The sequence below is a fragment of the Urocampus carinirostris genome, chromosome 2 (genome assembly GCF_059441175.1).
Source record: "Urocampus carinirostris isolate Australia breed hairy pipefish chromosome 2, RoL_Ucar_1.0, whole genome shotgun sequence".
NCBI classification, from domain to species: Eukaryota; Metazoa; Chordata; class Actinopteri; order Syngnathiformes; family Syngnathidae; genus Urocampus; species Urocampus carinirostris.
The window spans coordinates 9,224,903-9,237,580 of NC_142350.1; the positions used below are offsets into that span (position 1 = coordinate 9,224,903).

The following is a 12,678-nucleotide window of genomic DNA, read 5'->3' on the forward strand; positions in this document are numbered from 1 at the left end:
GCCACTGAGCCTTTTTTGAGATAAACAAAAGCTTTTTGTTAATTTGCATTCATTAAATGTTAGAATTTAATAAAAATCAAGATTAATTACATCCATCCATCCATTATCTGCACCGCTTATCCTCAGTAGGGTCGCGGGGGTGCTGGAGCCCATCCCAGCTATCTTCGGGCAGTGGACACCCTGAACTGGTTGCCAGCCAGTCGCAGGGCACACAGAGACGGACAACTCACTCGCTCATTCACACCTAGGGACAATTTGGACTGGCCAATTAACCTGACATGCATGTTTTTGGAATGTGGGAGGAAACCGGAGTGCCTGGAATAAACCCACGCAAGCAAGGGGAGAACATGCAAATTTCACACAGGAAGGTTCGATCTCATGACCTCAGAACTGTGCCGCACATGCGCTAATCACTGCGCCGCCGTGCTGCCCCATTAATTACATCCATTCCACGCCAATTTTAATCCATGGACTTTTTTTGAGGAGAGGATAAAATTTCCTCTCGAGTTTCCTTATAATTGTGACCAAGCTTTCGAGGCCTCCATAGACGAATAGAACATCAACTTTACTTTTAATTAATGTTGTTTGAAGAAAACAGTTGGACCCTTTGTTGCTATATTATGTAAGTTAGCCATAAAGCTTTCATTATGTATTAAAACATATTTTCAAACCTTTTGAAATGCAGAAAAAAAAAGTTTGAACCGTTATTTCTATTGTTTGTAAGTTTTCCACTGTAATAAACGTGTTGTATTTATCAGACAAAATATTTAAAAACCTGTTTAAACGCTAAAAACAGTTCTTTTTTTGCTTTTGTGTGAAAGTTCGCCATGATAGTAAGCTTTCTATATTTTATATTTTATATACCTGTTTAAACCTATCAAAATTCTTTAAACAATTGTTGGACCATTTATTTTTCTAGTGTGAGAGTTAGCGGTGATGTGCTTATAGAATTAATTCTTTTTAAAAATATTTTCAACCTATTATGCTGATAAAAAAGTCAACGCCTTTATTGTGTGAAGGTCAGCTTTTCCAATAAGCTTTGGTTACTTTTGATTTAAAACAATTTTTTTAAACCCATTAAAATACTAAAACAATTACATCTGCTGTGGTTGAGTTAAATCGTGATGTGAAGCTAAGTTATGCTTTTTAAAACATTTTACCTTCAAATTTAATTGTTTCTTTGCTCTGCACCCGGAGATTCGATCTGCAACCTCAGTGGAACTGTTTAAATCTGGTCTTAAAACAAACTTCTATTCTATAATTTATGAATGACCTACATTTCATGGTGACAATATCTGTGTCGTATTTGTCATTGCAACATCCATTGCAGCCTGGTCATCTTAGAAGGGGGGTTACCTCATGCATACCTGTCAACCTCTACGGCTCCATGCCCTTACAAACTGTCTAATTTTCCCTTACAAAATACAAAATAATCTTACACCATATTCTTTTTTCTAACGTGTTTATTTATGTAGTTTAACATGTTATATTGCACAATTGTTTCATTATATAATATACTGGACTGTCTCAGAAAATTAGAATATTGTGATAAAGTTCTTTATTTTCTGTAATGCAATTAAAAAAAAAAAGTCATACATTCTGGATTCATTACACATCAACTGAACTATTTCAAGCCTTTTGTTATTTTAATATTGCTAAATTTGGCTTTCAGCTTAAGAAAACTCAAAAATCCTATCTCAAAATATTAGAATATCATGAAAAAGTATACAAGTAGGCTATTCAACTAATCACCTGAATCATCTAATTAACTCGAAACACCTTGCGAGGGTTTCCTGAGCCTTAAAAACACTCAGCTTGGTTCAGTAAACTAAATCACTGCTGATCTGACTGCTGTCCAGAGGACCATCATTGATACCCTCCATCAGGAGGGTAAGACACAAAAAGAAATTTCTCAAAGAGCAGGCTGTTCACAGAGTGCAATTTCAAAGCATATCCACAAAAAGTCTGTTGGAAGGGAAAAATGTGGCCGGAAACGCTGCACAACCAAGAGAGATGACCGCAGCCTTAACAAAATTGTGAAGAAGAGCCGCTTCCAGAATTTGAGGGAGCTTCAAAGACAGTGGGCTGAAGCTGGAGTCCAGGTATCAAAAGCCGCAGTTCACAGACGTGTCCGGGAAATGGGCTACAATAGCCGTATTCCCATGGTCAAGCCACTTCTGAACTCAAGACAACGGAAGAAGCGTCTGACTTGGGCTATGGAGAAGAAGCACTGGACAGTTGCAGAGTGGTCCAAAGTCCTCTTTTCAGACGAAAGCAAGTTTTGCATTTCATTTGGAAGTCAAGGCGCCAGAGTCTGGAGAAAGGCTGGAGAAGAGCAAAATCCAAGTTGCTTGAAATCCAGTGTGAAGTTCCCACAGTCGGCAATGGTTTGGGGAGCCATGTCAGCTGCTGGTGTTGGTCCACTGTGTTTCATCAAGTCCAGAGTAAATGCAACTGTGTACCAAGAGATTTTAGAGCACTACATGCTTCCATCTGCTGAAAAGCTCTATGGAGATGAGGATTTCATTTTCCAGCATGATCTGGCACCTGTCCACAGTGCCAAAACCACCAGTAACTGGTGCACTGACCATGGCATCACTGTCCTTGATTGGCCTGCTAATTCCCCTGACTTGAACCCCATCGAGAATTTGTGGGGTATAGTTAAGAAGAAGATGAAAGACACCTGACCTACAAATGCAAATGAGCTGAAGGCCGCTATCGAAGCATCCTGGGCATCAGACGCAGGCTGATTGCCTCCATGCCACGCCGGATTGATGCAGTAATCCGTGCAAAAGGATTCCCAACCAAGTACTGAGTGCATCAATGGACATTTTCAAATGTTTGATTTAGTTTTGCTGTTATAAAATTATTTTTTTTACTTGGTCTGAGGAAGTATTCTAATATTTTGAGATAGGATTTTTGAGTTTTTTTCAGCTGTAAGCCAAAATCAGCAATATTCAAATAATAAAAGGCTTGAAATAGTTCAGTTGATGTGTAATGAATCCAGAATGTATGACATTTTTGTTTTTTTAATTGCATTACAGAAAATAAAGAACTTTATCACAATATTCTAATTTTCTGAGACAGTCCAGTTTATTGTTAATTAACATTTTGTTGTGAGATACTCAGTTGCTCGACGTGAATGAGGTTTATTTTAAAAATAATCAAAAATAAGTAGCTTGGACGTTCACGGTAAAAGGAAAAAATACATGCTTTAAAATCTTTAAAAATTCTTTAAAAATCCATCTCGTTATGAAATTTTATCAACAGAATGACTGTCCTCTTTAAACCATAGAGAGATTTTTTACAGTGTGGCGTAAGATGTTACATGACTACGTAACTTGGTGACGTAATCGACTGGCCCACTTGACGTCGGAGACTCCGCGGCCGCATCAGTCAGACGACGGGGAAAACTAACGGAATTCAAAATAAATACATAGAGCCTTAAATAACGTTTACTGGACGATCCAGACGGACATAAGATCAAACTCTAAAAAAGGTGAGTCACATTATTTAGTGGCGAGTGGTTCACTGTTTAGCCAGCCGTAATTGCGGTTTTTCATTGACAGCTAGCTTAGCATGAAGCATCTTTGCCTTGTTGACGGTTGGCGTCGCACAGGCAGAAATAAACAATTGTCTTTAAATGTTTTATTATTTTTCACTATCTGAAATTGTGAATGCTATTAAAATGGTCACGTGTTGTGAACTTTTAACGGAAACGTCAAAATTTAGGCGGAATAACGGTCATCACTATCCCTCGCCCACCAGTCGAAGCCATATACTATTGTATTTTATATTTTATAATGATTAACGTTCCGTATACAAAAGTGGTTACATTCGTATTCGATGTAGTTGGAGGATTGCCCGCTGCTGGTACTCTATGTAAAGATGTTTGTGTTTCGATTTCTCCGAATGTCGCAGGACGCCATCTAGTCATGTCATGTTTATTTGTATAGCCCTTAATCACATAGTCTCAAAGGGCTGCACAGATCAAAGACTATTGCAACTAAAGACTATTATGACAACATCCCATCATCCAAAAACCTACACGAGGGCAAATAATACATATTACCAACATAAAATATAGGTTATTCATATGCTATAGAATACAAGTGTGTATTAAGCTTAGATTTAAACATTTCCACTGAAGTTGCAGATCGAATCTCAGGAGCAAGAGCATTCCACAGCACCGGGGCCCAAATGGAGAATGCTCTCGAACCTGCAGATCTCTTCCTGGCTCTTGGGATCACTATTAGACCAGCGTTTTCAGAGCGAAGGCTCCGGACTGCAACATAGGGGGAAATTAAATCTGAAAGATATGAGGGAGCAAGTCCATGCATGACTATGTATAATACCAACAGAACCTTAAAATCACATCTTAAGCTAACAGGGAGCCAATGCAGGTTAGCTAAAATCGGAGTAATGTGATCAAACTTTATTGTCTTAGTTAAAAGCCTCGCTGCAGCATTTTGTACCAGCTGCAGGCTCTTGATTTTGGACTTCGGGAGACCGGAGAGGAGTGCATTACAGTAATCGAGACGGGAGGTAACAATTGCATGAATCATAATCTCCGCATCTGACTGAGACACCATAGGGCGAAGTTTAGCAATGTTGTGAAGATGGGAAAAAAGCTGTTCTAGTAATATGTGTTTGAAAGGACGGATTGGGGTCAAATATGACACCTAAATTTTTGACTGAGTCACTCTGGGTGATATTACATTTGTCAATGTTTATAAATGAAAATGAAATGATCTGCCTTTATATAGCGCTTTTCAATTTAATGACTTCCCAAAGCGCTTTACAGTGTGCTTCACATTTCCCAATAGCGGTCTTATATTGCAGCCATGTAAGACGCTTACCTGCTTATTGGGGGTTCAGTGTCTTACCCAAGGACACTTTGAGATGTAAAACGGACGACTCAGGATTCGAACTAGGATCCCTTGATCCCAAGACGAGCGGTCTACCGCCTGAGCTACTGCCGCCCCTGCCGTTTAGAGCAGTTTTTGAGAACAAGTCATGGCATATTTTTCACAATCAAATATTTGCATTGCAATTGACGTTGATATTTACTATAATGGCATTATAAACTTTTAGTTGGTATTTTTCTGCTTGTAAATCTGGGGGTTTCACCTCATTTTAAAAGCTTGTTGAAGTGCCTTTTGTTTTTTGCTGCAATAGAATAGATTTGTCTTTGTTGTCGTTGACAACAACATAGTGTGCATTGTTTGCAGGAATATTAGACGTGGCACTTTACAATAAACATGTAATACAGTTCTTAAAAGAATAAATAAAGTAAAATATACAATCAGGAATATTAGGATAAATGGGCAATATTCACAAAGTAGTGCCTGCAGACTGGCCTAGATTGTAAGTGCATCACAAAAAATGTGCAAGGCAAGATAATGCAATTACAATAGCAGCAAAAAGGACATCAAATACATGCACATTTTTTTAATACATAGGCAAGATATTTTTTTCAAGTTTTGTGCGCTTGCTTGGGGATAATAAATACGTTTTTTGTTATTAGTTAAATTGATCTCCCCTTCACACATACGTGTTGTTTTGTAAGTTAGAGATTTAAAAGTAAACTTCCAAACGGTATGCATTTGATTAGTTGATTATTTAACTAGATAGTTGATGTGTCAACAGTTGTTTCACCTATCTGTTTTAACATTGATGAATTGATACTATTTCTGAAATAACTATACTGCCAGAGCCTGTGTCCCATATCAATATAAAAATACCCCTTTCAAAATTGTCCCCCTCCCACAGTTACCTAAGACACGGTTTGTACACCTTTTTCATGGCAAAATTCAAGCACTTTTTAAGGACTTTGGCCAACCTGCATTGTCTCCTGTACAACCCTTTGTTACTTTCTTTGATTAATGGCTATATAAAAAGCATGACTTGACTTTACCTAACACCATCAACATGGCTTTTTAATCCACCACACTATAATATGTGACATTTTTCACAACATTGTCATGGAATAATTGTGTTAAAAACTAATGCTCCTCAAAAACTAATGCTCCTCCCCCAGCTTGCCTTATTTAACTCAATTTTGGCCCCCTTCATTGTGGATTTGATCCACATTGGCAGAGCGTTATCGCTAAGAGGATTGGAATTGTATGTGTCTGCTGTTAATATGGCAAAAATTATAACCAACTCAGCACAACAATAACCATCCCTTTCTCAAAGTCATTATAATTTTAAAAGTTATACATTTTTTCTCTCATTATTTGGTTACATCTGCTGGTTAAACTGGTGTTGAGTAAGCAGAATGTCCCTTTTGCCTTGGTGCACGAGCTCATCTATTGTCTGTCCTGTTTTTTTTTGTCTGCTGATTGGTCACATGGACAACACGCAATATTTAGGGGGGGAATGATATTATGGAAAGAAAATACTTTAGTAAAAATAACCAGTTGATTTTTAGACCTCCTCAAATTTGTATTTTGAGAGATTGATTTCAAGTATTTGCTGTTGATTGCTTATTTTATAACTAAAACCGCAAAATTGAATTCAAACAGGTTTGCGGGAGCACATGTCTTTTACAGGCTTGATGGTCGCAGCTCGTAGTCTTGACGTCAGGTCTCATCCAGAGCCAAGTGAGATTAATAATACATGCGGTTGCCAAGGCAGTAAGTGCACCTTGCTCCACAGTAACCAAGCCCAGTGAGCATGAATCTGTGTGTGCTTCTGTCAGTAATTAGCTTGTGCTAACATGCAAAGTTAATGTGAGCAGAGGGATTTTTTCAAAGTGGTTGTAATTGAGATAAGCACTACTTTTACTTTTTAATTAATTTTATTTACCATATTTTTCCAGACTAAAAAGTGCACCTAAAAACCCCAGATTTGCCAGAAATTTGCAGGTGCACCTTATAAACCAGTGTGCTTCATAAGCAGGAAAATAAACTGGCTAAAATTGGAAATGCAAAATTACAATGAAAAGCGACTAATAAGTTTATAATTTTTTAGACACTGAAAATATGGAGCGAAAAATAGGATCTGGAAAATTCGATTATTCTAATAATCTGGCGATGTAATGGTAATCTCTGCTCTCCCTCTCAAAGCTTGAACTGCCTGCCTCAGCATGTCCCAGGACAAGAGTGGCTACCCTATTATGGGGGAGTCCAACCCCCTCCACAACAATGTCTACGGACCCCCAGCACAGGGGATGGGCATGCCGCCACCCAACTATAACCAGGCCCCCGGGGGCCCCTATCCGTCAGCAGCCGGCTACGGTCAGCCCGGCTTTCCTCAGGCTGGCTTTGTCCCTGGTCCATACCCGCAGATGCCCTACCCCCAGATGCCCTACGGGCAGGGGCCCTACCCTCAAGGCCCCTACCCTCCGGGGCCCTACCAGCAAGGACCCGGACAGCAGGGCTTTCCTGGGGATCCATCTGGTGAGTGAGCCAAAGAAAGACAGTTTTGATATTTTTATGTTCTGTGTTGACAAATGATTGTTTTGCCAGCACCTGGTGGCAGCCCCGGTTACCATGGCGACATTCCTCCAACTTACTACGACAACGAGGACTTCACCAACTCAGGCTTCGAGGACAAGATCATCAGACAGGCCTTTATCAGAAAAGTAACTTATTTTCTATTGTCAAAGGCTTTGTGGTATCTCGGAGATATATAACCAGAATGTCACTTCGTTCAGGTGTTCATGGTCCTCACAGTGCAACTCCTGGTCACTTTCTCCTTTGTGGCCGTGTTCACCTTTGTCGACGAAGCAAAGGTGTTTGTCCGCCGCAACCCTTGGACGTACTACATCTCCTACGTGGTCTTCCTGGTCTCCCTCATTGTACTAAGTTGCTGCGGGGAGTTCCGCCGTAAGCACCCCTGGAATCTAGTGGCGCTGGTAAAAAGAAAAAAAAAACATAAAAACCTATGTCGTTGATTGTAAATTTCAAAGGTAAGGAATTTTTTTTTCTTTAGTCCATTTTGACCCTGAGCCTGTCCTACATGGTGGGCATGATTGCCAGCTTCTACGACACGGACACAGTCATCATGGCCGTGGGGATCACCGCTGTGGTTTGCTTCACTGTGGTCCTCTTCTCACTTCAGGTAAAGACAACATAAAGTTCAGATTAAATCATGTGTGGGCGATAAGACATATTTGGATGCGACAGACTGACATTTGTGTTATAAATTAGCTTCTAAATAGGGCCTGCACTGGAACTTTCAGGAATTGTAGGCTTGGATTTGAATGCATATATGAATAAACCGTTTGCGAACCACATAGGGGGCCAGCATTCTTTTAGCTAGTGTAGCCTCTTGCCAAGTATGCTATGTCCACTGCTAGCCGCTAAAGCTAGCATCAAAGACAAAGCCACCATCCACGCAATCTTGTGCAGCTTTTAGCCCAGGGGTCGGGAACCTTTTTAACTCCCCAAAAAGAAAAAAGAAAAAAATATATATATATATATATAATATATATACACATACATTTTTTTAAAGACAAAATTCAACAAAACTACCAAACTTGGTCTCTAATGGGAAAGGTGAGATGGCACAACATTCATTTGGACAGGTAACTTAAAATTAGTTTTATCTGGTTATATCAATATCAGAAATATTTTATTAACACTCCACTTATTGAAACATGAATATTTTGTTTGTTTGTTTGTACATGATTCAATTGTTTGTTTGTTTGTAAATGATTCAAATTGAATCTTTTCTTCCGGCGCCGTCACGAATGGCAGCCACTCCAGCAGCTCCCGTGTTATTTTCGATTGTTCTCGATTGTTCTCAGCTCAGGGATGCTGCTGGAAATGTGAATTTCCCTTCGGGGATGAACAAAGTATCTATCTATCTATCTATCTATCTATCTATCTAAACAAAAGGTATGTCTTCAACACATTTTATTTCACTGTGTGTCATTTGATGAATTGATCAAATTTATGAAATAATAATAACGCCAGAGCCACAGTCCCATATCCATGTCCCATATCAATACAAATATACCAGTTAGAATTTGTCCCCCGCCCTCAGTTACTCGAGTGTTGAGGTTCATTTTAGTGCAAGGTGCAAGCAAAGTTCTTTTTAAAAATGTCACAAAATGCTGCAAACAATAAGGATATCGTCATATTTATCTTCGGCGCAGACTGCACTGAGCAAGACAGAGATGGGAGTGTCTTGAGCTGTGGGCAGAGATCCGGCCACCTCTACCGCTCACCCAATTAAATTGCTCTGATTAGTTTGCTGGCGTTTTTATTTATTTACAGTTTGAACAAAGAGTTTTCATCATAAAATATTTTAACAGGAAACATACATAGTTTTATGAGCTTCCATTAAAAGGGTTTCTCAACCACCTACTGTTAACACTTGTCCTCTTTTTGTTGTGTTGTTGAAATCCTCCATCTTGTTTCTTTCTTCAGAGCAAGTATGACTTCACTTCCTGCCAAGGCGTGCTTTTCGTGTGCCTCATCGTGCTCCTCCTCTTTGGCATCCTCTGCATGTTCATACGCAACAAGATCTTGCACATCGTTTACGCCTCGCTCGGTGCCCTCTTGTTCACTTGCGTGAGTCTCAGAGGCAGATGGGAAGGTTTTTATAGAATATTTTCTTCAATTTGTCTTTTTTTTTTCAGTTCTTGGCTGTTGACACCCAACTCCTCCTTGGCAACAAGGAGTTGTCTCTGAGTCCTGAGGAATACGTTTTCGCCGCTCTCAACCTCTACACAGACATAATCAACATTTTCCTTTACATCCTGGCTATTGTAGGGCGCTCCCGCGAATGAGCAAAAGGGGAGAATGCAGGCTTGGGGATGCCTTCCCGTCTTGTTGTCTTCCCTCCTATAATCTGCTAAATATTTTCTGGAGCGTTTTCCTTCCGTATCGCCCTAATGTCGCTTTTAACACCCACTGCGCTTTTACTAATGGTTCCTCTGCGGCAACCTCACCCTACTTATCAATGCGTCCACTTGATTGGGTGGCTTTTTAGTACGGATAACTGGAAATACCTTTGTACTGTAAGTGCATGGCAACGGTGGAACACCTGCCCCCCTCCAACATCCATATAGGTACAAGTGAATAGCTCTTGCTCGTAAGTCCGGCTGTAAATAATCGTACCACTATCGTATACTCGAATACCACCGTAGATTCATTTGGGGATGTGTTCCGCTAAGGCAGGGGTGGCGGCAACTAAAGGATGCATGGGCCAGTTTGACATTTTCTTTAAGCTAAAAACAATCCATTGTCAAAAAAGTAAAAAATGTTCACAAAAACTGGTGAAGATCGTGTTTTTTAATTTGGGTCCATAACACAACAAAACACTGCAAACAAAAGGGGCATTTCTTGATTTATTTAATGTTTAAACTATAATATCTATTCATATTCAATCTTGTATGTATAATATGATATTTAAAAAAAACACCAACACTTGTCATTCCTGCTTGATAAATTTAGTCAAAGGCAGTCATCTTTTACTCGTGAACAGAATTATTTCAGCATAGTTTTAAAAAAGTGACCCAAAAAAGCATTAACTCATTGACAAATATAGATGTCAAAGATCCATTCTAATGATGGCCATTTGGTATCAGTATCAACACTAGAAATTATACTTCCATTAAAACAGTTCTTCTTGTTTTTCTTTTTAGGCTTTAAAACAATGATCATCCAATAAATCAGTTGTCCTAACTTCATTATGTTATAACTTATAACAATACATTATTTTTATCCGTACACACTTTTAACAAAATTTCACGGATCGCAAATGGGCTGGTAACATGAGATCTGCAAAAAAAAAAATCTACCTTATTTTTTGTGGGAAAATCTTCAACATTTGTCATTTTCCTTTGCCCTAAATTCTTTCCCCTTTGTTAGCAGTTGCCTTTGATTTTTTTTAAGGTAAAACATAGATGTCCCTTTAAAATAAAAAGCTGGTCGTCTGAAATAGAATTAGGACACCTATGCACCTTTTGTATTTTGATGCACTACAGCAGAGCTTTTTTCATACTTTCCACCTTTCTTTTCCTGCTTGGTGTGGAGTGTTGTTTTTTCTTTTCCATGCTGGCTTGTTTCTTCATTGAAAAGAAGTATTAAGGCTGCTCCATGTTAAGTTTTTATTATTTTATTTCAGGACATGACCACTTATGAAGTAGCTGAACGCTGGATTAACTCATGCTACAAGTGCATGATAATGTATTTATTTATTGAGCTTCATGTAGATTACAGCTGTGGAAATATATAAACACTGGTTGGTTGCCGTAGTGACTCAAGGTACGGCTGTAGTCTCCTACAGTATTTTTTAAATATTTTTCATCATGTGCATGGCCTGTCGCATGTGCCATATCAGCACAAAGTGAAGTTTGAATTTGGGAGGGTTTGTTGTTGGGCAAAGATGTTTTTATCTAACACTATGTGTAGGTGTACATAGAAATGCTTTGGTTTGTGTATGGGTCACATACATGTTTGCATTGTACATAAATGCAGTCAGTTTGAGTGACCAAGCATTCCTCGTGCTTTTCTGCTTTACATTAAAACGTATCATGTAGTACGTATAATGACGTCTGTGTAATTTATTTTAGCGCTCTAACGCACAATTTGACCTAGATATCAGTCTCATTATGTTAATAAAATGATTAATAACAGTTAAAACAAGGTTCACAATTAATACGATAGCATGTTGAACATTTATTATTTTTGATAGAAATACAAATATATGAGACTGCTTTAGCCTTACTTTGCAACTTTTTTTTGTTATTCACGCCTGATGATACATTTTTTAGGTGAGTTCCTGTTAGCGACACAAAATTTTGGGGTTGAAGATCTTAAGATACAAAACTGAAAATATCTAAAGTACTTAATTACACTTTACAGTTTAATTTGTATAGTGTTTTTCCGTTTACTATTTTGAAATAAATTGAACAAAAACACAATTACTAAAGTCAAGTCAAATCTTGTTTTTTTTGTACAGCCCTTTTCTACAACAAGTCTCAAAGGGCTGCTATTACAGACTACAGACTATTACTACACCATCCCCTGATCTAAAACCTACATGAGGCCAAGGAAAGCCGCAAAACCTCATTATGATGTTGTATGATATAGGTTTGTATGACATATTCCAGAAAAGGGGGCATTTTTAGGGTATATGCACAGCTGAAAAGCTGAAATTAAATCCTGAACTGTACTGATCATCATGTACAAGGTTATAATGAGTTTCAAATCAACAGGTTTGATAAATAATTGACAAAACCACGTCCTCTCTCACATCCTCCCTTTCTCTCCCTACGGCAAAAAGACAGGTAAAATACATTGAATAAATAAAAGTAAAACATACAAAATAATCATCTTTTTAAATAAAGTATTATTTCTTTTTTGGGAAGCAATTTCAAAAATCCCTTAGGCAACTCATTACATTTACAAACATTTAAGCAATAAACACCTTATTTTATGTTGGCTATTGATACTAAATTTTACTTAAATTGCTTTGAGGAAAGTTTTCAAATGTTAAACAAAGAACTGTTATTTAACATGAGTAAAATATCAGAATTTATTTTTTAAATATCACTCTATAATAAAATACACCATCAAATGTGTCCTTTTGGGATCATATTAAAATTATAAACAATTTACGTTTTATAATACCCTTCCGAATTTACATTATTATTACTAGGAATAATCCTAATATAAATCATTCATTTTAAAATTTGCGTTTCAATCAACATTTGACATT

General features: G+C 38.1%; 1 protein-coding gene across 1 annotated transcript; it reads left to right on the forward strand.

Annotated features, from left to right (window-relative positions):
• The first annotated feature begins 3,334 nt into the window (after window positions 1-3,334).
• On the forward strand, window positions 3,335-11,506 carry grinaa (glutamate receptor, ionotropic, N-methyl D-aspartate-associated protein 1a (glutamate binding)). Its single transcript, XM_088328791.1, has 7 exons — window positions 3,335-3,499; window positions 7,071-7,403; window positions 7,473-7,588; window positions 7,661-7,861; window positions 7,939-8,067; window positions 9,381-9,524; window positions 9,593-11,506. Exons 2-7 carry the CDS (start codon window positions 7,091-7,093, stop codon window positions 9,740-9,742), a joined length of 1,053 nt encoding a protein of 350 aa, XP_088184917.1. The 5' UTR covers window positions 3,335-3,499; window positions 7,071-7,090; the 3' UTR covers window positions 9,743-11,506.
• The last annotated feature ends 1,172 nt before the right edge of the window (window positions 11,507-12,678 follow it).

Excerpts from the sequence above, each read along its gene's own strand:
- grinaa (XM_088328791.1), top strand. The coding sequence starts at position 7,091 with ATGTCCCAGGACAAGAGTGGCTACCCTATTATGGGGGAGTCCAACCCC. Across the intron at positions 7,404-7,472 it reads CTTTCCTGGGGATCCATCTG|CACCTGGTGGCAGCCCCGGT; the intron begins GTGAGTGAGCCA and ends TTGTTTTGCCAG. Across the intron at positions 7,862-7,938 it reads CCTGGAATCTAGTGGCGCTG|TCCATTTTGACCCTGAGCCT; the intron begins GTAAAAAGAAAA and ends TTTTTTCTTTAG.